Genomic DNA, 25,625 nt, shown 5'->3' with positions numbered 1-25,625 from the left:
TTCCTCCAGGAATGAGATTTGTGGCAAGGTACAGATCTGAAGTAGCTGATCTTCCTCAAGAAGATTCAAGGCTTGGCTAGCCAGCAAGTTTATATGTCACATTGTTATAAGGAAGTTAATTTTCTATTGTCTTTTGTGTCATACGATATTAGTTAATACAAACTGACATTTCCTATTTCTACTCTAAAAACATCTTTTTCTAATTTTAGATCAGTCTTTAGTAAGTACCTAATATATTAACTCACTTGACACTCTAGTATCTGTAGAAGTAAATTTTTAATGGCTGGTTAATTATATCACTACATTTTTATTGCAATATAGTACTCATTTTAAGCACTTAAAAATGGAAGGTGTACAAAGATTAAATTAAGACACGGTAAATTGACTAAATATTTGGTTTTTATATAAATAAAGGTCATAACCACACTGTTGACATGTAATACTGTTATAATACAACAGTTAACTTGTGAGTCTACAACAGAAATCATCTGTAGTTAAACAGGAAACAAGGCTGAAAAGGACCATGTTAAAACAAAACTACTGGGACTAACAGGTCGGGATTGTAAGTAGCAACAAACATATTCACTCAGCTCCTGAGTATTTCAAGTTTTACAGTACACATTAAAAATGATTTCTTCCATCAACACTATAAATTCAAACTGTCGATGTTTATGCATTTTGCAAGTTACACTGATTGGATGCTTATATAGGAGCGGGGGTCAGAACGTCTTCCCAATTTGAAGTTTTACATCACCCACATGCTAACACAAACACAACTTGTTCCATTTTCCTTTACCCCTCTCCCCCACACAAAGAAGGCAGGATTTTTTGGTTTCTTTTAAGTAATTTATAGGATTTGTGATGATCAATTTAAATGTCTGAAATTCAGCAGTATTTAACTCTTAGACAACTAAGAGGTTAAAGATGGAAAATAATTTCTCCTAACACTAAGTTAGAAAATCATTTGCATCATGCTGTAAACTAGGAAGCAATGTAAAGCGACAAAAACCTGTCCCCAGTACATAATTAAAAAGTCTAAATTTCAAATCAGCAGAGCTGGTCTACTTCCATGTTGATACAGGTGTGAGCTTGAAATGCACAGCTAATGCAGGTAGTCCTCCACTGTGGCAAAAGCACAGGATCCAACTCCTGATCGAGCCATCAGTCCCAGACACTGTGTGGCCTGTCCCATTGCTAGGGCAAGTGGAGGCTGCTTTGGCAGATTGTGAGTTTCTGAGGAAACAGGATTTAAGAATGGAAATAGCAATTAGTAAGACAATTTTAAAAACATCTGTACCAGGAAAATACTGTTAAAACGGCATGGTTGAAAATGGCCAAAGACACATCTTGGCTTAACGTCATCTTTGGTTCAGAGCTTATGGTAGGGTTGTACAACAAATATAACCTCCATAAGAAATGATTAAAAAAAAATTCAGCACTTAAATTTATGGGAGCTTAAGAATATGTAACAACATTTCTGGACTTAGGAAATCTAAAGAATTTAAGAATTACACACAATTTATATAATGTTAACATATAATATGATACTGTATAATACAATACTGTACCACGTTTATACATATGCACATCTATTTACAATTTTAATCTTGTCATTAGTCTTAGTAAGGTATGATACTTTATATGAGGGGGTTTTCAGAAAGTTCATAGGAAAAATGCATTATGAAAACACTATGCTTGGATCTCAAAAACTGCACCAAAATTTCTCATTTCCATGAAATCATCAAGGTGCCCTCACATATCCTGGAGAATGGTCTATATTTAGCAGTTCCCCTGAAGAACCCAAGAAATAAAATATAAATAAGGAAGGAGTATCAACTAGGATTCCTCACCTATGGGATCACATTCAAACTGCTCACAACCTTGAGCTCTTCCACGCACTCACTGCTTTCACATCACAGCTGCTCCATCCAAACCTCCCATTTCCTGATCTTCTCATCTCATCTCTAGTAGACCAAACACACTTAAACTATGTTTTCATTAATATCCCCAAATTCTTACTGCATTGGCTGCTTAGCACAAGAAGCTCAATTCTAATTAATTCACTGAACAAAATATTTTGGAGTACACAACACAACTGTAGACCACTTTAAATTGACACTTTGCTTCTCAGCAGCGTAATATGTTGAATTTTAACACAAGGATCATCAAACTATCTTTCCAAATGAAAAGAGGCAGATATTCATGGCTAGCAGAAACATGAAAATCATGTGCACAAAAACTATTCTGCAGACATTCAATGATGGGTCTCAGTCTGTTTTTATTATTTCGAGCACATAATCAATTTTAGATAAAGACCAACTTCTGTGTGTTGAAGTAGCTCATGATTTTATGAAAATATAAATTCCAGCACAAAATATTCAGAATCCAACTGAGGCTGTACTTTTTGGTTTTACTTACCTAATATTGCACTGTTCAGAGCTGAGCACACAGGTTCTCTCTGTATTGGGTCAAGCTGGTTTCCGACTGGGCTGTTCCAAGGATCTGAATATGCTAGTAAACTGAAGGCATCCTGTTGAAAACATACCAATTTTGTTTTCAATTCGAATAGCTCACAACAGCTCCAAAGTTCAGAGGCAGATAAAATACGGCTTGAATGCACCAGGTCCCTGTAACCTCTAAGTCCACTTATCCCTATGGTTGGGAAGCTTTACATTTTTACAGAACTGACTTAGGCAACTTAGTCTAATTCATTTTCATTTTTCTTGGTAATAGCCATATGCATAATGAGCCTCTTTGCTGTCATCCCCATACTCCATTTTGAAAATAAGTAGGGAGGGAAATGGCCCACCACTGGTTAGGGTACACAGGAAATCAAGCATTCAAATACTGTGCCACATAACTTATCACCTTCAGGAACTTCATATTAAAAGGACAGGGTTTCTCTCTCTTTTTTTTTTTTTGGCTACATACATTACATTAATGTCAGCTTTTCAAATTTGATATATTAAGGAAAAAAAAAAAGACCTTACTTTGTTTTGTTTTTTAACTTTTATTTTCATTATTTACAAGGCTGAGTAACAGAGCCACAGACATCTCCATCCACTGGTTCAAATTCCCGTAACAGCCAGGGCTGGGCCAGGATGCAAGAACCCCATCTGCATGTGTCATGTGGGTGACAGAGGCCCAAGCGCCTGGACCATTATCTGCCTTTCAGGATGAATTAGCAGGAAGCTGCATCACACATGGAACAGCTAGGATTCAAACTGGCACTCCACTGTGGGACACAAGCATCCCAGGTGCGGTTCCATAATGTACATCTTTGGTCACTTCACTTGAAAACCTTAAGATAACCAGGACCAGCATTGTCATACAGTAAGTTAAGCTGATGTTTGCGATGCCAGCATTCCATACTGTAGTGCCAGTTAATAGCTGGTTGCTCTGCTTCTCATCCAGCTTTCTGCTAATGTACCCCAGGGAAGGCAGCACAGGACGGTCCATGTGCTTGGTTCCCTGCCACCCACGTGTGAGACCAATATGGAGTTCCTGGTGCCTATCAAGCTATTTTGGCTCTTTTAGCTGTTCAGGTAATGAAGCAGTAAGAAGACTTTCTACTGTCCCACTGCTCCCTCTATCAATACCTTTCAAATAAATTGATTTAAAAATAAAACTTGGGTCTGAGGCCAGGGAGCGGAGATTCTTAGGTCCACCTGCGTGGCAGGTGCCGAGTCTGTGGCCCCTTGGTGTGGGGGGTCCGGTGGGGCCCGGGTCACCTGACCTGGGTCCTTGGGCCCACCTGCATGTTGGTGCCTGGTCCATGACCACTGCATGTAGGGGGGATCCATCAGGGACCAGGCTGCTTGGCCTGGGTCCTTGGGCCCGCCTGTGAGGGCTTGACCTCAGAGGAGACTTAGCAGTGGTCAGCAGGCTCGAATACACAAGCAGGAGATGGCAGTCCACTGCAGCCTGCGGAGGACATCTGTGCCGTAACAGAGGAAGGAGAACAGAGCAAACTGGACATCTACCCCAGCCAAATGGTGACAGCAAAAATCCACTCTAATGGTCCACTCTAACGTTCAATGTGTCAGTCAATGGGTATTGGGAGAGTGACCTCATCCTTTGATCGGCAAGATAAATAGTATTTCATAACTATCAAAACCATTTGGGCAGAACTCTTGAAGCATGCATCACAACGGGACCCTGGGTTGATACTGAGTGGCCATTCCCCATCCCTGGGTACTGGGGTGTTTGGGAAGCTGTGTATGACTTCCCCCCTTTTACTCCCCTTCCTCTAAACAGAGAGAAGAAATGAAAAAGTTAGAGGCAATGATCACATCCACTTTCCCCTAATCCTTGATTCTTCCCACCCTGATCAATAATGTAAACATCATTAAAAATAAAAATGTAGGGGCCTGGCGCAGTAGCCTAGCAGCTAAGGTCCTCTGCACACTCCGGGATCCCATATGGGCTCTGGGTGTAATCCCGGCAGCTCCACTTCCCATCCAGCTCCTTGCCTGTGGCCTGGGAAAGCAGTCGAGGACGGCCCAAAGCCCTGGGACCCTGCACCCACATGGGAGGCCCGGAGGCAGTTCCTGGCTCCTGGCTTTGGATTGGTGCAGCTCAAGCCATTGCAGTCACTTGGGCAGTGAACCATCGGATGAAAGATCTTCCTGTCTCCTCCTGTCTGTATATTTGACTTTCCAATAAAAATAAACAAATCTTTAAAAGTGAACAAATAAAATAAAAATTTTAAATTAAAAAAATTAAATAAGAAAGAAAAAGAAAAACTTAGAAACAACTGGCACAACACCTGCTCCTGTTCGCCCTCCATAGGAGGCACATGCTGGGGTAGTTTCAAACACTGGCTTCAAATCCACCAGGCTCCACCGCGAGGTAGGTGTGTGGCCCCTTGGCAAGTCACAATCTAGCAAGTTTCATCCTTTGTCTGACAGGGAATATAAAGTCCTACACTTCACAGAATTACAGGAACACTAACCATTACAATGTCATTTCATTCCAGCCATTCAATTGTATCTTAAGGAAAACATCAGTACCTTGAGTAATATTCTTTATTGCACACTTGAAGAATATAAAAAATATCAATTGGATACAGGTTATCCTTTGTAAGCCAGAAAGCAGACACAGGAGGTGCTGTAGAAACTGTGAACTGACTTCAGAAATTTAACACTTTGCACACGCTCTTGCCTGCAATGCCCAAGGAACACAATCACCTACATTCAGGTGCACAAGCAGCAAGACTCCCACTGGTCACCTTACCCGTGTTCCGAAAGCACGAAATGCACAGAGCTACCTGGTCATGTGGGCTCTCTCCCTTTCTTACCCAAACGGGCTCTACACCGAGGGCAACGACTAACTCACTAAGGAAAGCTGTCCAGGCAGTTTGAGGCTGCGAGTGTGGACCACCTACACTAGAAAGCACACCCAGACAGGCAGCTGTATTCTCATGTTGCCAATTACATTTACATCTCCTTGAAGACAAAGCCTGGCAAGCCCCTGCCCTGCAGCTACCCCCAAGGGCAAGCCAGCTAACAGTAACCTGCACCTCAGGCAGCTACTTGCTTCTGTCTCCGGCCCCCAGCCCAACGAAAACTTACCACAGAAAGATTATCCTGTACAGAGAACTCTAATCATAGTAATTCTAAAAACTGGTTGTTGCTCAAGACTTAAATCACACTGCAACTACCTAATAGGGCAGTACCCTTCTGGAGAGGATACACTGAAGGACTTGCACAACCAAAGAGCAAATGGAACACATAAGCACTTCACCCAAAACTGTCAAAGGGCCTGCATCCTGACATGCCATGAAAAAGGTGAAACGCTGCAGAGCCAAATCTCAAACTGATTGCTCAGCTGCTAAATCCTCATCTTTTTTAAGATGTATTTTATTTTTATTGGAAAGGCGTATATACAGAGAGGAGGAGAGAGAGAGAGGAAGATCTTCCATCCGATGATTCACTCCCCAAGTGACCGCAACGGCCGGTGCTGTGCCGATCCGAAGCCAGGATCCCTCCAGGTCTCCCACACAGGTGCAGGGTCCCAAGGCTTTGGGCTGTCCTTGACTGATTTCCCCCGCCACAAGCAGAGAGCTGGATGGGAAATGGAGATGCCGGGATTAGAACCAGCGCCCATATGGGATCCTGGCACGTTCAAAGCAAGGACTTTAACCGTTAGGCCACCGTGCCAGGCCCCATCCTCATCTTTCAAGTGCCAGGATTCCATATGGGCTCCAGTTCATATCCTGGCTGTTCCACTTTCCACCCAGCTCCCTGCTTGTGACCTGGGAAGACAGCAGAAGATGGCCCAAAGCCTCAGGACCCTGCACCTGCTTGGGAGGTCTGGAGAAGGCTCCAGACTCCAGGCTCTGGCTTCAGATCAGCTCAGCTCCCTCTGTTGAGGCCATCTGGGGAGTGAGCCAGATGGAAGATCTCTGTCTCTCTTTCTCTCTGTAAATGTAATAAAAATAAATAACTATTAGCAAAAACAAATACATTTAAGACTACATTATTATTACTTAAAATGATAACTCCATCCTAGGGAAGATATGCAATGGTAATTTATTATGTACTGCCACTGTGCAAAGCCATGTTTCAAGCAAGGACATGAATCAGTTTCTATCCTTTAAAATTCTCTTTTGAGGGCCCAGCACCATTGCTTAGTGATTAAGGTCCTTGCCTTGCACATGCCAGGATCACATTTGGGTGCCAGTTCTGATCCTGGCAGCCCCGCTTCCCATCCAGCTCCCTGCCTGTGGCTTGGGAAAGCAGTCGAGGACGGCCCAATGCCTTGGGACCCTGCACCCACGTGGGAGACCCAGAAGAGCTCCTGGCTCCTGATTGGCTCAGCTCCAGCCGCTACGGCTGCTTGGGGAGTGAACCATCAGACAGGAGATCTCCTCTCTGTATATACACCTTTCCAATAAAATAAATAAATAAATCTTTAAAAAAAATCTCTTCTGAGGCTGGTGCTATGACATGTATCTCAGAACGAAGTCAAGCCAGGCAGAAAGGGTAAGATCACACAGCTGGCACTGTACAAATGCTTTTGGGAAGGGCAGTTTCTTGCTTCCCTAATTTTCTAGACGGTTAGTAAAGGAAAATTTTGCTCTCATATTTCATTTTCTGCACAATTCAACAAATCTTTCCTCAATACAGCTGCTGTTGAGTGGGGATGTGGATGGCAATGCTTAAGACCAGCCACTGCTTCCAGGCCCTCGCAGTCTGGTGGGAAAGGCAGACACATGCTCCCAGGCCCAGGCTCGAGGCCCAGGTCAAGCAAGGCTGAGGCAAAGAGGAGTGTGGCAGGAACCAGGGTAAGAGTCACATCCCAACATATCCCCCAAACCACACAATAAAAGGTGAAACTGTTTCAGCAAATAAAATGATATTTGTGAAAGATACTACGCATTTAGACTTAAACGTAAAAGGTTCACATACACCACAAAGCATGTAGAATGAGTCTGTAAGCGAGAAATGGAGCACAAAATTAACACACAGTGTACGCCACTAAGCTCTCGGCAGTGAGCATGCAGCACCTTGCCCTTCTCTAAAGCGAGACGAGCCACACAACACCACCTTAAACCCTATTGTAAAATCTCACTGGTGATGCCAGGAAGGCTTAACACTCAAAAGGGTGTTCCCCTTCTTTCACTGTTACTATCTGAGACTTCAGCTTAGTAGAGCAATTTTAAAGAATAAAAGTAACGAAACGTCAAAATATATCACTAAAGCACCTGACACAAAACCAAACAGCAAAATCCAACAGGCCCGTAACACGGAAACTGATACAGCTATACAAAAGAATCTTGTAGCGATGCATAGAAACCAGAAGGGAATAAGTTTTTAAGACCTGTAAGTACAAACAATACAGGAGTTGGGACTGTAGCACAGCCAGTAAAGCTGCTACTTGCAGTGCTGGTATCTCACAGGGGTGCCGGTTCATGTCCTGCTGCTCTTGTTTTGATCCAGCTCCCTGCCAATGTGCCTGGGAGCAGAAGCAGAGAATAGCCCAGATGCTCAGACCCTTGCTGCCATGTGAGATGAAGTTTTTGGCTTGCGCCTGGCCCCGCCCAGCCTGCTGGAGCCAAGTAGGGAGTGAACCAGCAAATGGAGCTATCTTGTGGCTTCTTTCTCTGTAACTCATTCTGGATAAAAAAAATCTTTTCTAAAGATAGTCACTATAATCATAATGTACTTGGGGTTCAGGCACAAAACATACTGTGGCACAGTGTTTTATTTTTAAATAAAAACATTAACAAAAAAATTGCTGAGGGAAAGGTGACATTATTAGGTAAGATTTTCCAACTCTACTCATACTTTGCTTACTATTTGAAACAGCTTATGGACAGCCCAACTCTAACAAGTTCTGCCTGCTTCATTCATTTGGCTGCTGGGCCCATTCAGTCCTAGCTGAACCTCTGGGGCTCTCCCCCATACTGCCAAAGTTCAATAACTAGCTCCTGAAGAAACCAAATCAGGCAGGGAGGAAAAGCAAAGACAACAGGACTGATAAAACCAGATGGAAAAGTGAAAAGCCAAACATGCTGGCTGTGCGATGCTCCAACAATGGCCCACGCCCCTCCAGGGCCCCACTACACCCAGCATGCACATGCTGGCTGCTCTATGTGCAAACACAAGCCCAGCTTACAGGAAAGCATCTTAGTAAACCTTATCTCCAACTTTAATCAAATCATCCCCAACTTAAGTACAGTCTGAACCACAAAGTGGTTCCCTAAGGCTAAACTAGAGCTGAAAATCCTACCATGGAGCAGGGTACACGGCCCCGTCTGTATCATGCTGCTTGAAATACACCGTCTGCCGTGCCAGTCACAAAAAAGGATGGCATGTGTAATCATGTAACGAGCACACTACTTGATAATAAACTTACTACACTGCAATTTCTAAATACATTCATGGTAACACAATTCTGTCCTGCTATGCCTGCCGCAATGTCATATACTGGTTCTGTACTGAGACTCCTGACCACACCACTTTCCTCCTGTGTTTCTTTTTTCTTTCTTTTTTTTTTTTTAAAGATTTATTCATTTTATTACAGCCAGATATACACAGAGGAGGAGAGACAGAGAGGAAGATCTTCCATCCGATGATTCACTCCCCAAGTGAGCCGCAACGGGTCGATGCGCGCCAATCCAAAGCCAGGAACCAGGAACCTCTTTCGGGTCTCCCACGCGGGTGCAGGGTCCCAAAGCTTTGGGCCGTCCTCGACTGCTTTCCCAGGCCACAAGCAGGGAGCTGGATGGGAAGTGGAGCTGCCGGTATTAGAACCGGTGCCCATATGGGATCCCGGGGCTTTCAAGGCAAGGACTTTAGCCGCTAGGCCACACCGCCGGGCCTTCCTCCTGTGTTTCTACGGGGCAGAAGGAATAACAGGTTCTACCTCACAGCCCAGACTATACCCCCACTTAGGTTTGTGCAAGCATAAACTCTAGAATGTTTGCAATGATGAAACTGCCCAACCATGCATTTCTTAGAACGTATCCCTGTTGTGAAAGTGATATATGACTGGGTAGGATTCCAAACACTGGCTGGACCACAGAACTCATCTGATACTCACAGGAGCTGGGGCTGAGGAGGCCAACCCAGGCTAGGCTGCAGCACCTGCTGGAACATGCAAAGCCCAGAACTGAGGGCAGACTACGCCAAGGCAAGGTGCTGCACCTGTCAGCATGTGTGGGATCTGGAGCTGAGGGCAGGCCTGGCAGGGGAACTTAGCAAACTTCCCTACTAGACTGCAGCTCCTGCTGGTGAGCACAACAGCCAGGGCTGAGGGCAGGCCAAGCCAGGCAAGGCTGCAGCACTCATGAGCATTTGTGTGGGCCAGGTCTGAAGCTGGTCAGACTGAGCTAAGCCAGAGCACCCAGAGGTGTACCTGAAGCCAGGTGGGACGTAGGCATGAACAAAGCAAAGGCTAACATGTACAAAAATCAGGGTCACATTGTAGGCCTGGTGGGGGTTATTTAAGGGTCGCCCTGACTAGGCTGCAGCACCTGCTGGTATGAGTAGATTGTGGCAGGCTGGCTGGGCTGCACCACAGCACCATTTGGTTCACATGAGACATGCGACTGAGGAGGAAGTGCCCAGGTAGCTCCATCCACCAGTATGTGTGTTGGCTGGTGCAGGTGACAGATCGAACCTGGCCCTGGCCTAGCTGGTGCACAGAGGTTTGAGGTCAACCCAGGCGAAGACTCTTGGACTCCCCAGCTAGCCTGCTGGACTCAGACCCTGTATTTTAGCCTGTTCTGGCCACGAGAGATAACTCAACCCTTCCCTAATCCCCACAAAAATGGAAGCCACACATTGTACAGTCAATCCACACTTGATAGTGGAGGAAGCACTGAACACAGTGAATACACTTGTTTTCCCCTCCACTACTGAAAGCTCAGTAACACTTTTTTATTTACTAAAATAATAAAAATATCTCAAATCTACAGCTTTATCTACACACAGAGTTCTAATAACTATGCCAATTCTACAGCTGGGAAAATAAAACTAAGAAAGGGCATGTAACACTGATAAGTAGTAGAAATGGGATTCAGTTCATGACACTCTTTCCAGCAGACCAGGGTTTCCTGACCACGTCTAACATTTTCACTCTTACAGGAGAGGAGTCAGTGGGGCCAACTTCCCCAACAAGACTTACTAGCACACTGCTTAATGTCTTTACAAAATATGTTTCAGACCCTTCAGGTCACCTGCCCTGGTGCCGGGGCCAGCCTGAGTGGTTCAGGTTGCCTGACGCAAGTCCTTGAGCTTGCCTGCAAAGTTGACGATGGGTTCGTGAGTCTCAGGGGTGGGCAATGTGGCCCTGGTCCCTTGGCCTGCCTGAGCGGTGGGTACTGGATTCATGAGTCCCAGGTAGGGCTTAGGTCGCCAGGCCTAGGTCCTGAGGCCTACATGTGATGTGGGTGCTGAATTCGTGAGCCCTGGGGGCTGGGGATCCGGCAAGACTCATGCCGCCTGGCCCCAGTCCTTGGTCCTGCCCCAAAGTGAAAAAGGCATAGCAGCGGACACAGACACCGATGCACATGGAGAATATGGCAGCCCAGTTGATACCTTCATAAAGAAAGGAGTACAGAGCAAACCGGACAACTATCCCAGCAAACAATGCCAGCAAAAATCTAGGTGAATGGAGACTTGAGATCGACTATGGCAGCAATGGACATTGGGAGGGTTGCCTCCCCTTGGATTGGTGAAATCGACAGCATTTCAGAATTATCCAAATCACTTGATCAGAATCCTCAGAACATGCACTAGAGCAGGACCCTAGGTTGATACTGAATGGCGGTTCTCCATCCCTGGGTGCTGGGACACTTGGGAGGCTGGATGTGGCTTCCCCCTTCATTCCTCCCCTTCCCCCGGGACAAGAAGAAATGCAGAATTAGGAAACATTTCACCCACTTTTCCGAGATCCTCAGTCCTTCCCACCCTGATCAACCCTGTAATTATCATCAAACAAATAAAATAAATTAAAAAAAGAAAAGAAATATCAAACTCTTAAAAAAACACGTTTTCAGTTCCTTTTTTCACATTTTTAAATTTCCAAAAAAAAAGCATATTTACCTTCAACATTTTCTTATTTGCCGTGTTCTTGCCACATTCCCTCCTCAGCTGTTCACTCATTGCTTGCAGCTCTCTTCCAAAATGGATCATTCTTTCGATAGCAGCTTGACTTCCTCCACATAGCTGGCGTCTTAACTGACTCGAATCAACTTCTGTAAGCAAAACAAAGTAGTATTTAACTACCTCACAGAACCGAGTGCAAACAAGAAATGAATACACATTTCTTACGCATTATATACCTGTTAATTAGTAACCACTTTAATTTTATCTAAATATAAAGACTTTTGCTTAACTTAACAAGGAATTCTGCAGTTAAATGTTACACCTGATCTAGAGCTCTCGGAGTCTGAGATCAGGAGCCTTGCAGGCAGCGGAGTCATGAGACAACTGTTCAGTGTCAGGAAGTATCCTGGCATGTGCCAGCCTCTAAAACTACAGCAGGCAACAGTAACAAAGGAAAAAAAAAAAACCAGCAATCGCCTCCCAAGTCTTTTTTTAAACTATCATTGAACAGAGATGAAACAGAATGTTCCTAGACGCCAAATAATGGGAATAAAAACACAGAAGAGACCACGTTATAATATTTAAAATAATTACACTATTTTTAGAAAATGATTTTTATGTATATTGACAACTATTACTTCATTGATCAATAATGTAAGTAGAAAAATACAAATCATTAATATACAGGTGATGATAACAGCTAACACACTAAGCACTCTCCTTAGCTTTACCCTTCACAGTGACCTAGGCAGCTGTCATTACACCCATTTTACAGATGAAGATGCTGACGCACACAACAGTTCAAGTGATTTGTCTAAGATCACAGAGCTGGGAAGTAGAGGTTGTAGAAATAAAATCCAAGTACTCTGGTCCTAGAACTCCTCTTCTTAATCACTAGGCTTACATTACCCCTAAGGAAGCGGAAGCTGCTGACAGGTGTCTCACGTGGAAAACCAGGCTGCCCCCCCCCCTTTTTTTTTTAAGAATTTAGGCAAATAAGTATCTTTTAATTTTGAAATATTAGGAAACATAATGTTTTCATGCAATTCCAACAAGCAAAGTTTCAATACATTTTCAGTTAAAATTTACTATGTAAGTTGTCTACAAAATAAAATTTTATATTATCACCTCTAAGCTATCTTACATATATATTTCTTGGTGGGGGTGAGCTCATATGTAAGCACCTACTATTTACCACAGACAGCACTGGGCAGTTATTCATGTTTTCAGTGGACGAGTAAGAAATTGTTTGACAAGTTGGCTAGAACATGAAAAAGCCTTTCGACCCACTTGGCCTGGCTCTATTAAAATAATGTGTGAAAAATCTATCTCTGCCCTTAAGTACCCTAAAAGCTCAACACTAATTAGAAAAGCTCCATTAATGATAGTACTAGAGTTCAGCCTAAACAGCTCATTCAGCAAACAAAACTGGCACCTAACCTTCACAAGGAATTTGGAAGTAACTACTCTAACGACCAGTCTCCTAAGGCAGAACCATCACTGAACTAGGTTTATGCTCATCAGTACAAGAAAAACATAACCTTGTACCCATCATTTGTTATTAAAAATATAAGAAATATCACTGCAGACCCATTTCGGTGTCCCAGTCTTCCATTTCGTGGTCATGTTTAGAACTACCATTTAGGAAACCATTGGATGAGGTCTCTCCAACTCCATTGGGGTAGTGATCTGTTTCCATGTCTACATCATTACTGAAAATGAAAAAACAAACCTAGTTTTAGAAAGATCATACTTGCAACCTACTTTAAGATCAATCATTTCTCAACTACACAGCCTACCTACAAACTAGTTTCATAAGACAACAGCAATCTGCAAACAGATATGCAGTTAAATCTCAACGTATTCAAAACCACAGAGATGACATTTACCAAGTCTATATCCCTGGAGACGGGGGTGGGGGGGGATGGACATGTGCTAAGTGTGGGAGGTGGTGGCTCAGGACTTCACACCAACACAGAAAAAAAATCACACTTTGGCACAACAATCCTATCAAAGTGCTCATAACCAGGACTACATACTGTTCACCAACTGCTACCCCAGCAGCTCTTGGGCCAGCCCTGCTGAAATCCAGTTCACTCTTTCCTGACCTTATATTCAATCTGTATCAGGACTAAGTTTTTCACGTTTTCCATTTTGGCATTTGTGCTTATTTCCCAAGTACGCCCTCTTTCCCAATAATACTTCAACATCTGACTCAGTCTCACCTTCTGCCTCTTCGGCACCGCAACACTTTTCCTCACATGTGTCTCATTGGCTAATGATGCTCAAGCATTGCCTCATCTCATCTTAATCTTTATATCTTTGTTGCCTTACATTGTTTGACATCTTCACTCACTGCACACTGAATGCATATCAATTTGCCAATAACTCTATCTGGAAATAATTAACTTGTCAAAATCAATCCTTTAGAACCATTCACACTCTAAGTAATAATAAAGAGCTAATCTTCGCCTTTTCCCTAATGAACTAGGCAATGACTACTCAATCCAGAAGTAAACAATAAAAAAAAATTAGAGACTGTTGAAAGAACAAAATTTCTTATTACAAAATACATATTTATTTAATAAAAAGTGACCCAGATGTTATCACTAGTGAACACTATGGAATGAGCATGTATGTGTTCACATATGCATGCAAATACTCCTGTTAGTCAAATCTTTATACTACACTTTTGTTTTAAAGAATGCTTAATGAAAAATATTTATCATTATAGCTTTCAGTGATTTCAGTAAGTACTAAGCTCCCACCTGTTTTTTGTTCGGACAATTGTACTTGGTATCTGTGAGGCATTTACTCACTTAACACACAGGTAAGTGCTCTGAGGCATGTTCTATGTTGGGCGTAAAGGGCTTTATGAAACAATCATTGTTCTCTGGCAGCAACAGCTAAAAAAATCTCATCAGTACTATGCTGAGAGTTAATCACAAGGACTGGTAAGATTTTTTGATGCAGATGGAAATCAAGGAAAGCATACTGGAAGAGGTGACACCTGACCTTGAGTGTTGCAGCTTGAACAGATGTCATGATGGAGGTGAAGAAAAGCAGTTCAGGTGGTGGGCATACCAAGAAAAATATACAGATTTGCCAGTCAGAAACCCTGGCAACAGGTCTCAGCTCTGGAACTTATCTACTAACTGTTGCCTTACAAAAGTATCATTCACTTCCTGATATCAGCTCCACATCTGTAAAATGGTTGAAGTAGCTAGTACCATTTTTGCCTGCTTCACAATACGGCAATGAAGGCCACTACCAGCTACAAAAATCTGTCCCTGTTTGTCACATCAAAAGTTTACTTCTTTGCCTTCTGCGCTGCACATAAGGGAGGCAGCTATGTATTCAACATCCTTTAAGCTTGCTTTCGTAAACTCAGGTAATAATGTGTCTGCTGAGCAACTTCCTGCCACGACACAGTATTTAACAGAAACATTCATGAACTCACGGCACTTGTGCAAGGGCAGAATCCATTATCAATGAGAAAGTACCAATTATAAAGCACAGAATGCTAACTTTAATCATTCTCATTCATAACTGTTTACTACAGACCACTAACTTTACATTTTGCCAGCCTTAGGTTGTTCTGTGGAATGCAACCCTGGAAAGAATGAAATCTCTTTTTTTTTTTTTTAAATTTTATTTTAAATTCATTAATTACATTGTATTATGTGACACAGTTTAAGAATGAAATCTCTTTATCTGCTCTTTCCAGGAGAGTCCTGTGGCATTCCATTGTAACCTGGGTTGCACAACACAATCTCTTTTGTAAATTTCTGCTATGTGTGATTGGCAGATTAACTAAGATTTCTGGGTTATCAATTTCCTAACAGGTTTTATTTTTTGCACAGACACCTTTCTGTAAGATCATACTTCATTAAAATTCTACATTAAGGAGCTGGCACTGTGGCACAGTTAAACTACCATCTGTAACTGGCATCCCACACGCCTTTCAAGTCCTGGTTTCTCCACAGCAGATGGCCCAAGTACTTGAGTCCCTGCTAAGCACATGGGAGATCCAGATTGAGCCCCAGGCTTATGGCTTTAACCCGGCTTTACCCTGGCCATTGCCACAATTTGGAGAGTGAAACAACAGATCAAAGTTCTTTTTCTTGTAACTCTTTCGAATACACAAATACATCTTTTTATAAATTCCATATTAAAAATTCTTTTAAAATTCCACAGTAGGTTATCTTTACTTCAATAAGAAATGGTACATTCAACACTCCCGCAAAAAGCTGTGTTATCGCTGGTTCATTTTACAGGACTAAACCAACATTAAACTGACTCCGATGCTGAATGACTTGGGTTGGCTGAATGCCTAAGGACTCGCTCTTCCATATGAGGATTCAATTTAAATGATTACACATCAGAACCTAAAGGCTTAATGAATCTCAAGGTTCAGAGTACACTGCAGCAGATCTTAGATCTCTAAGCACCTCAAAACTAGACACCAGACCTAACATAACAGCATGTCTGGAACCTGACAGGTACTCACAGCCCTCATGCTAATGGTTGCTGAACAACTCAGTCATCTGCCATACACAAGCTTTCAGAAAAGGTTCTCTATAATTACTTTTAACTGAGAAAACATTTGATGCATTACAGCAAGAAACTTTCCACAGAGGAAAAACAGTTGGAAGACTAAGTTAACATTAGAGATTGGGCCTGGCACAGTAGCCTAGTGCTAAAGTCCTCGCCTTGCTTGTCCCGAGATCCCATATGGGCACCAGTTCTAATCCCAGCGGCTCTGCTTCCCATTCAGCTCCTTGCTTGTGGACTGGGAAAGCAGTTGAGGATGGCCCAAAGCGTTGGGACCCTGCACTTGGGAGACCTGGAAAGGCTCCGGGCTCCTAGCTTCAGATGGCACAGCTCCAGCCATTGTGGCCGCTTGGTGAGTGTCCTGTCCGTATATTTGACTATGCAATAAGAGTAAATTTTAAAAAAGTATCTTTTAAAAAAAAATTAGAGGTTAAATAAGCAGGTATTAGCATGACTTAACTTGGAAACAACAAATGGCATTTAGTGACCATTTATAGAGATTTGTGGTTGGTGGGCAGAGCCTTCAATCTGTCGTTACCCTCTGAAGAGGGCAGCAGAGAAAGGAGGAACTAAGAACTCATGAGCACACCTGAAGACGTTAGAGCTCTGAGACAGATTCCTTACCCTTAGGAAATTTCAGGTCCCAATTTCATTTAATGAACTTCAATTCCTTCAAATCCAATTCTCAGGTTAGGAACTGATTTCAGTTCATACAATTCATTCAAATTAAAATTCATTCAAACCTATTAATAATAATAACGATAACCAAGAATGCAAGAATTGCAGAAGTCACATACCTGGTAAAGTTATTAAGCTGTTGTGATCTTGACATATTTATACTGTTCAGTTCTGGTACATTCAAACTGGATGATGGGTGTTTACTATGGCAATATGACTGATGTGCTTTATTAGATATGACACCATTACTACAACTTTCAAAACCTGAAAAAAAGGGGGGAAGGGAGGGAGAAGATAGCACACAGCAAGGACCAAACAAGTCCCCATTTTAATTTCGACTTTCAAGATGTGAAAGTCACTGAATGAATTGAATAGCAAACTGATTACTTCTTTGAGAAGATCCTAAGAGCACTTAATTGTGTGCTGTAATTAGTATCTCCCCTAACACTTATTGAAGACTTAATTACGGTTCTCCTTCATGTTCACAACCGCCTTACAAGGGCAGCAGTCTTTCTTGTCTCTTAATGACAGGAATACACTCTCAGCAAACATGGCAGCAACTGTAACCCTGAGCAGAGTACAGGCCAAGCAGATACCCTGTGACAGCTCAGGTCCAGCTCCATCTCAGTCTCAGGGGACTACCACTGTACATGCACTCCATCTTGACAGGCATGATGTGACTGTGACTTGTTACCCACATGCTCATTTTCCACACCACAGAGAGAAGCTCAGCATTCCTCCAAGACTGACATGCAGACACACTATTCCGGAGGGATGTGGCTGGGCACACAAGCATGGGACTCATCCTCACCACACACACACACACTGCTGGTGTACATAAATTCAGGTGGTAACAAACAACAAGCACACGCAACTGACTGTGAGAAAAAGCAAAGGTCTTCCAGAAGAAAAAGGGAAACATCCCTTTTTTTGTTGTTTTAACAAAACAAAAACAGAATTAGAGACAATCCAGGAAAGATGACTGAGCAGGATCAGAAATAAACCTGTACAAGTGATGTCACAAAAGCCAGAAACGAGAGCCTTTTGCTTACAAAAAGTAAGACTGGAGAGCTGAACAAAGACAGCCGACAATGAACTGCGCCGTGGGCAGACAGGCAGCCACTTCAGTGAGAACAAAGAGGCTGAGAGCTGGCGGCTGGGCAGCTGAGTGGCCCAGGGCATCACACTCGGTCAGATCACCTTCACACGTGCCCGTGCCTTTTCATTACTAAACACACAGGATTGCAGCCTGACCTTCCTCAGGAAATCTGCTCATTAACTAGTTTGTCTCAGAAACATCCACGTTCTAAGTGAGCGCCTGGTACTGATGTAACCCATGAGTCTGAACCTACAGTTCTTCATCCAGAACATCTTGAGATCAAGCATACACAATTGCAAAACACATAAAAAGGTAACATTAAAAAAAAAAAAAAAAAAAAACTGGCTCAAAATAACAAATGGCAAAACTTAAAGAAAACATCGTAAGATTGAATCTCACCAGAAAAATGTGCAGTACTTCCTTTGCCTGATGCTAAATTATGAATATTCATTCCGTGGCTGGGGCTCATACTTGGACTACTAAAGGGTCGAGGACTAACAGGGTAGCTGTCTTGAGATTTTGGACTTCGGCCTCCCAAACACCGTACTTCACTATCTGTACCATTCACCATTTCTATAAACTGACGCACCCTAAAAGAAAAAAGAAAAATTAATTTAGACATAATCATCCAATGAACTTAATCAGCAACAGATATCAGAAAAAAAATTTTTAAATCTGTATTGCTCAACAGGTTTTGTCTTAGATAACAAGTTAAAATTCATATATTGTACTATTTAAGATTTTCCAGAAAAAAAAAAATAGGAAATATCACAAGAGCACAGTAGTATCATCTATTATCATCTTCTTAACCAGGTTTCACTAAGAAAATTAAAATCTATCCATACCTCTAAAGAAATACATACTAGTTTCCTAGCTAAAAATTCCTTCACCAAAATAATACTTGTGGAAGAGGCAAAGCCACATGGTTCCCATTTCCACATTCCAAAGCAGCGTGCCCAGGTTTGAATCCCAGCACTGGCTGGCCCAAACCAGCTTCCCGGGAGGCAGTGAGTCTTGAGCAGTTGGTCCCTGCCACTCACAGGGGGAGATCTGAACTTCTGGCTCCCATCTGGGACCAATGCAGGCATCCAGGGAACAAAGCAGCAAATGAAGTACTCTCTCCCTCTGCCTCTCATATTTAAATACAAGAAGTGTGTCTGTGTGTGCAAGTGTGTGTGTGAGAAACAGAGAGAATGTGTGTTTGTGCAGCAAATAAGTTAGGGACTAAGACCATGGTTTTATGGACACTACATACACAAAGCCTTCTCCCTACCCTTTCTCACTCCAATCCCTTTCCTAATCTCAACCAAAATAGTCTAACATTTAAATTCATTCATTTAGACAAAGCAGTTGTGTTACTTGACTTACAAAGAATTTCTGCGCTGAACTCTGAAGCTCAACAACACAATTTTTAAAAACTCATACATATAAAGCAATAAAAATGTCAAATTGGGCTTATTATTACAAAAAAAAAAGTAAGAACAAAAACACAGCAATTGCTGGCAAGAACATGGAGAAACAGAACTCTTGTGCATGGTTGGTGGAAATACAAATAGGTGCAGCCACTGCGGGAAATGGTAGGGCAGTTCTTCAGAATAAAACACACCACACAACCACCACAGGACCCAGCACTGCCTCTTCTGAGCGTATTACCAGAAGCTGGGACAAGCACCTGTACAACTATACTCACAGCAGAAATACTCAAGAGGGCCAAGAGGTGGAAGTAATGCAGGAAGCTATGTATGAACACATGAACAGATAAGCCCAAATGTAGTACATACATACAACAGACTACTGTCTGTTTCAAAGGAAGGAAATTTTGACACATGCCACAACATGGATGTATTGAGGACATTACCCTAAGTGAACAAGCTACTCACAAAAGGACAAATATGGTATGATGCTACTTATACAGGTACCTAAAATTGTCAAACTTGGAGACACAAAGTAGAATGTGGTCGGAGGACTGAGGAGAGAATAATGGGGAACTAACTTTCACTGAGTACAGTGTCAGGTCACACATTCAAAATAGCAAATACAAAGTAAAAGATGTCATTTGCTTACAGTTCTTAACACAAACTGTTTAGTTACACCCTGTTACTCACATGCATTATGTTTCAAAGCTGTGATCAAACAAGATAAAATTAAGAATATGAAACCATTACGGTGATTTTAACTATATAACACACTGTGATAAGACACATACAGTAAATGTAATATTTTATTAAACTCACTTTAATGTGAAAAGGAGATTAGGATTTCTTTCAAGTAAACTTGGGTATAACTGTTGTGTCGTTTCGATGGCTTCTCCCATTCTTCCTGCTAATACCAATTTTTGAATTCCTATCCAGAAAAAACAAAAAGCAAAAAAAAATTTTTCTCCTTTAATAAAAGTAGAACCAAATTCAGTAAATCCTCAGAAAACAACAATCAGCAAAACATTTTTAGCTTAAAATTAGTGTGGATTCTCTTTTTCTAAAAGTATAGATTTCATTAATCAATCCAAGAAAAATTTAGGGTATATTTAAGAAATTGTTACAAGTATCTTCACCACAATTTTTTTTTAAAAATCACAAATATACAAATAATATAGGAAAAACATCTAACAAACAACAATAAAATTAAAAGATCATGTTTTTAAGAATTTTTTTTAGATTTATTTATTTTTATTGGAAAGGCAGATATACAGAGAGGAGAGACAAGGAAGATCTTCCATCCAATGGCTCACTCCCCAAGTAGCCGCAACGGCCATAGCTAAGTCCATCCAAAGCCAGGAGCCAGGAACCTCCTCCAGGTCTCCCATGTGGGTGCAGGGTCCCAAGGCTTTGGGCCATTCTCCACTGCTTTCCCAGGCCACAAGCAGGGAGCTGGATGGGAAGCAGGGCTGCAAGGATTAGAACTGGCACCCACATGGGATCCCGGTGTGTTCAAGGCGAGGACTTTAACCACTACGCTATCGTGGCAGGCGCAAAAGATCATGTTTTAAAAGAAGCAACATTTAAAATTTCCTATCAAGGGGCTAGCATGTGGCATAGTAAGTCACAGAGCAATGCCAGTACCTCATGCAAAAACAGATTCCGTTGGAGTCCAGCCTGCCCCACTTTTGACCCATCTCCCTGCTGATATGCCTGGGAAGCCAAGAAAAGATAGCCTAGGTATTTGGGGCCTGCATTCACACTGGAGACCCAGATGGAGATAAAGGCTCCTAGCTTCAGCCTCAGACTTCAGCAGTACTGGCCACTGTGGCCATTCAGGGAATAAAACAGTGAATGGAAAACCTATTCACTATCTCTCTTTCTAGCTCTTCTAAATAAATTAATCTTTAAAAAGTAAAATGTCTTATCAAATATGATGATCTACTAAGCCAAAGACAAAAATAGTACTAACTCTTCTAGGAATATCTAAATTTGACCTCATTGAGCATTCGCGATCTTTTGGATGTTTTTTGAATTAGATGATGAGGATATAAAATGAGTAAGCAATCACCTCTGTTCTACAGAGCATGTTAAGATAGTGAATAAGACAAATACACAACTAACTACAACACGATATAATCAGTGCTATCAAAGCGATTTAACCTATTTAAAAAGTTGTTTCGGGCCCGGCGGCGTGGCCTAGCTGCTAAAGTCCTCGCCTTGAACGCCCCGGGATCCCATATGGGCGCCGGTTCTAGTCCCGGCAGCTCCACTTCCCATCCAGCTCTCTCCTTGTGGCCTGGCAAAGCAGTCGAGGACGGCCCAATGCATTGGGACACTGCACCCGCGTGGGAGACCTGGAAGAGGTTCCAGGTTCCCGGCTTCGGATTGGTGCGCATCGGCCCGTTGCGGCTCACTTGGGGAGTGAATCATCGGACGGAAGATCTTCCTCTCTTTCTCTCCTCTGTGTATATCTGGCGGTAATAAAATGAATAAATCTTAAAAAAAAAAAAAGTTGTTTCCCAGCCATCACGGTTTCACTGTTTTTGCTTCACTCCTATCAATCAAGATATTTCTCACAAAAATTTCTTCAAAATTTTCTCTCTACATTTGAAGCTCCTAGCCCTGTGCAAATTTTTTAGAAGCAACCTTTTAAAATGTCAATGACAATACATTTCACAGGCATCTTTTTGAAATGAATGCATCTGAACATGTTTAAATTACAAAATAAAACTTCTAAAAGTTAAAGTAAGCAAACCTATAATCTACAAACAAGTGTTAACCATGCACCAGGGTTCTTACTTTGTCTGTTCTTAATGGAAGCTAATTCTTCTAGAACAGTCTGGTCTGTAGATCTGGCAAAGGCCTCTGCTGTGGCACAGTACCCGTGATGGACTAAATAGGATGAAACCATTCTTAACATAAAAAAAGAAATACACGTCTTTTAGTCAAGAGAATACATACTTCATTCTACAATCTATACAGAAACGGCCTACTGTGGTGTTACAAAACCAATGTACTTTCTTGAAATGGCTAAGAACTTAAAAACCTCAAAATAAAATGAAATACTCAAAATAAAATTAAAATTTAATCTAAATAAAATTTAAACAAATTTATTCTGTTCATATATTTCCAAAACAGAAATTAATTTTAAGTGCTATATCTAGAATATTCTCTAGCTGAAATCAATATTACCAGAGAACAAAGGACACTAAAACCATCTGGGCTTTAGAACTTTATGACTCTGAGGATATCCTCCCATTTATTTTCCATCCTACTACTCAATGTTTATATAATTTCTGCTTTAGCTTTATTGCATAACTATCTAAGTCATATGCTGGCATTTTGTAAAGAATCTATGTGAAACACCCAAGTACCTCTAGGCATTCCAGAATTTAACCACTTTCATTATGCAACAATTCAATAATGATATAGGTGAACTCTAAGAATATTTTAGAACAAAAAAGGGCAATACATAGTTAGCCTTCCCTAAAAGAGTAATTCCTATAATTTAGACATGACACTCTTGGAAGAGTGAGTTTACTTTTTTAAAAAGCCACCAAATAGAGTCAAAACACAGACTCATAGTCACCTAGGAAATATAGTTAGATAAACTGGAGCTCCAACAACAGAAACCAAGATAGCCAATATCTCCAATCAAGCTCAAGTGTAAACCTGCCTCCACCTGCCACTGCAAAGGGCTATTTAGAAAACAGTGGGAAGCAGTGCTTCCAGAGGAGGGGGATCAGCGGAAAAGGAACCCAAGTCTCAGGGATTCTTATTTTACTTCATCCAAGTATTCAGACTAATTTAAAGAAGAGTCATCATGTCGAAAGGCCTCTCAGGTGAAGAAGAGGGTGGGAGCCCGGGGCTCTAGAGACTGAGTAGAGAGTCTCCTGTGGCACAGCTGTCTTGCTGTGATGCTTAGGAGCAGCCATTTCCACAGCATTAGGGGAACGTGGAGACCCTGGGCCCCTGAGCTGGGACTGCCGGACAAAGCCTCCGGCGTCCAGGTTCTGGGACACAAGCAATGACGGCTCTAGGAAGAAGCATGCTGTCAGAATGATCAATGTCTCCCAAACACAGAAAACTAAACTACAAAATGACATTTAACAATGTTCAAAACAACCATGAGGACACATTTTAGGAAGACTGTATTAGACTGATGGCATCTAAACGTCTTCTGCTGTTTCTTTAGCTTAGTCCTTAATGCTTGCTTCGCTTTTTTTTTTTCCTTTTTTAAATTATTACTTTACGTCAGTTTCATAGGCTCTTTGGTTTCCTTTACCCTCTTCCCCCTTTCCCAAATGTTTCACTTTTAACTCTACTATTTCAAACTTCAAGAGACACTGTTGAGCGCTAGCAGCATACAGGTGTTATTTCTAGCATTCAGCACACGCACAGTCTAGGAATTACATTTTCCTCAAAATTTCCATAATGAAATTTAGCTTTAAAAGGAAAAAAGCTTCAAAATGAAATGGGCTAAAAAGCTTCAGCAAAGAAGAAATAGAAATAATTTCATTTTGCAGCTTGTGTAGACACAGTGCCAGTGCATGCTGCAGCCCTGCCAGCAGCAGGCTGTCTCACTGCTCCCTCCGTATCTTCCTAATTCTAGTAGCACAACTGACAATGTTAGAAATATTAACATTAATTAGTGAGACTTTCTCAGAATGCCCTAACCTGGAGACTTTTGGTCAGATTTTCCTATCCAAAATAGGGGATATTATAATGTTCCTGAAACTAAATGCTAATAACAAGTATTTGGCAAGAATGGGGGAAGGGGAGAACAAATAGATAAAATGTCAGCTATTTTTCTAACAGGACAAGCTAAGTACTAGAAGATATGGTCAATGTATAAGACCTGAAACATACATGTAATTTCTATCCCAGTACATCCTGATACTTATTCCAACAAAGAATCATTTTTTTCACCATAAACATCTGAACTACTGAACTACACATCCAAACACTGCAGATCCTGAAATGTAACCTAGCCTAAGCTTTATTTCTTCCATCTAATTACCTGACACACTGAGTGTCTGGCTAAATCAAACATTATTTTTAATTTTGTTTAGATTAGAAAAATATATTGTTTTTCATAAATTAAAAAAAAAACAATTACCCATTAGAATTACGATACAAATTAGAATACTAAAACACTTTATGGATACTAAAAAAATTGTCTCACAGAAAAACAGAAATGAGTAACAGCACTTCACATGTCTTCCCTCTTACTTTTGTATCATGGTCTGCCACTCCCCTTCTCGATCTCCAATAGGAAACCGATTTATCTGAGCCTGTATTTTGGTCCTCCATTCTCGCATGTAGTCTTCTATGTCAAACACAAAAGGATGCTGCCCAAAATTAGCATCTACTACTTCTCCTGGCGTCTGAAGTCCCACAGTAGGATACAAATTTGGCTGTAAGACAAAAGATTTCAGTAAGTATTCATTTAATGACTTATTTCTTCTAGTGATATCTTAAGAACAAAGTTACAAGTATACTTCATGCACAGTTCTACATCGCAGGTGAAGGAAGTATCAACAACAGAAGATCAAAGCAAATGAACCAAAGCACATTATCTCAGTTGAACAGAGGTGTGGCATGTTGGGACACAGGCACCTGTTCGCAGCACAGGTTTGCATCCAAGCTGCTCCACTACACATCCAGCCACCTGTCAATTCACCTGGGAACATGGTAGATGACTTCCCGAGTGCTTAGGTCCGACAAACACTTGGGAGAGCCGGGTAGAATTCCTGGCTCCTGGGTTAGCCCTGGTCTAGGCCAACTGTTGCTGCCACTTGGGGCCACGTAGAAGAAAGACTTCTTGCTCCCTAACCCTCTCTGTCAACATGATTTTCAAAAAACAAATATTTTTAAAATGTCATTGCATTTCCTGCAATCTATAACCAACAAGAAAAAACAAACAAAACCCAGAGCAGTGTTTTGTGTTTTGCCTAATGGTTAAGCCCCTGGTCAGAACCTTAGTTGGAAAAGCCTGGACTCGGCTCCCCGCTCTGCACCTGAGTCTCTGGCAGCCCTGGCCACTGCAGGCCTCTGAAGCATGAACCAGCAGATGTGACCTCTGTCTTCCTCTCCTAGTGTGCTTCTGCCTCAAAAAGTGAAAATGTGCGGCCCGGTGCGATAGCATAGTGGTTAAAGTCCTCGCCCTGCATGCGCTGGGATCCCATATGGGCACCGGTTCTGGTCTCGGTGGGCCCTGCTGCCCATGCAGCTCGCTGCTTGTGGCCTGGGAAAGCAGTGGAGGATGGCCCAGAGTCTTGGGACCCTGCACCCGCAATGGGAGACCCGGAGGAGCTT

The 25,625-nt window shown here is 42.0% G+C and overlaps 1 protein-coding gene across 1 annotated transcript in view; it reads right to left on the bottom strand.

The window, feature by feature from the left end:
- Positions 1–381: 381 nt before the first annotated feature.
- RANBP9 (RAN binding protein 9) overlaps positions 382–25,625 on the bottom strand; it is a 94,117-nt gene continuing 68,873 nt past the window's right edge. Inside the window, exons 6-14 of the mRNA XM_004593108.3 lie at positions 24,540–24,724; positions 22,107–22,219; positions 20,124–20,232; positions 18,289–18,479; positions 16,910–17,054; positions 13,149–13,270; positions 11,556–11,707; positions 2,419–2,530; positions 382–1,233 (exon numbers count right to left, since the gene is read on the bottom strand). Of these exons, the coding sequence (XP_004593165.2) occupies positions 1,103–1,233; positions 2,419–2,530; positions 11,556–11,707; positions 13,149–13,270; positions 16,910–17,054; positions 18,289–18,479; positions 20,124–20,232; positions 22,107–22,219; positions 24,540–24,724 (1,260 nt within the window). The 3' untranslated portion in view covers positions 382–1,102. The remainder of the gene's footprint in view (positions 1,234–2,418; positions 2,531–11,555; positions 11,708–13,148; positions 13,271–16,909; positions 17,055–18,288; positions 18,480–20,123; positions 20,233–22,106; positions 22,220–24,539; positions 24,725–25,625) is intronic.

The sequence above is a fragment of the Ochotona princeps genome, chromosome 1 (assembly GCF_030435755.1).
Source record: "Ochotona princeps isolate mOchPri1 chromosome 1, mOchPri1.hap1, whole genome shotgun sequence".
Classification (NCBI taxonomy): Eukaryota; Metazoa; Chordata; class Mammalia; order Lagomorpha; family Ochotonidae; genus Ochotona; species Ochotona princeps.
The sequence above is the reverse complement of the archived record's forward strand: the minus strand, read 5'-3'. Positions and strand labels throughout refer to the sequence as shown.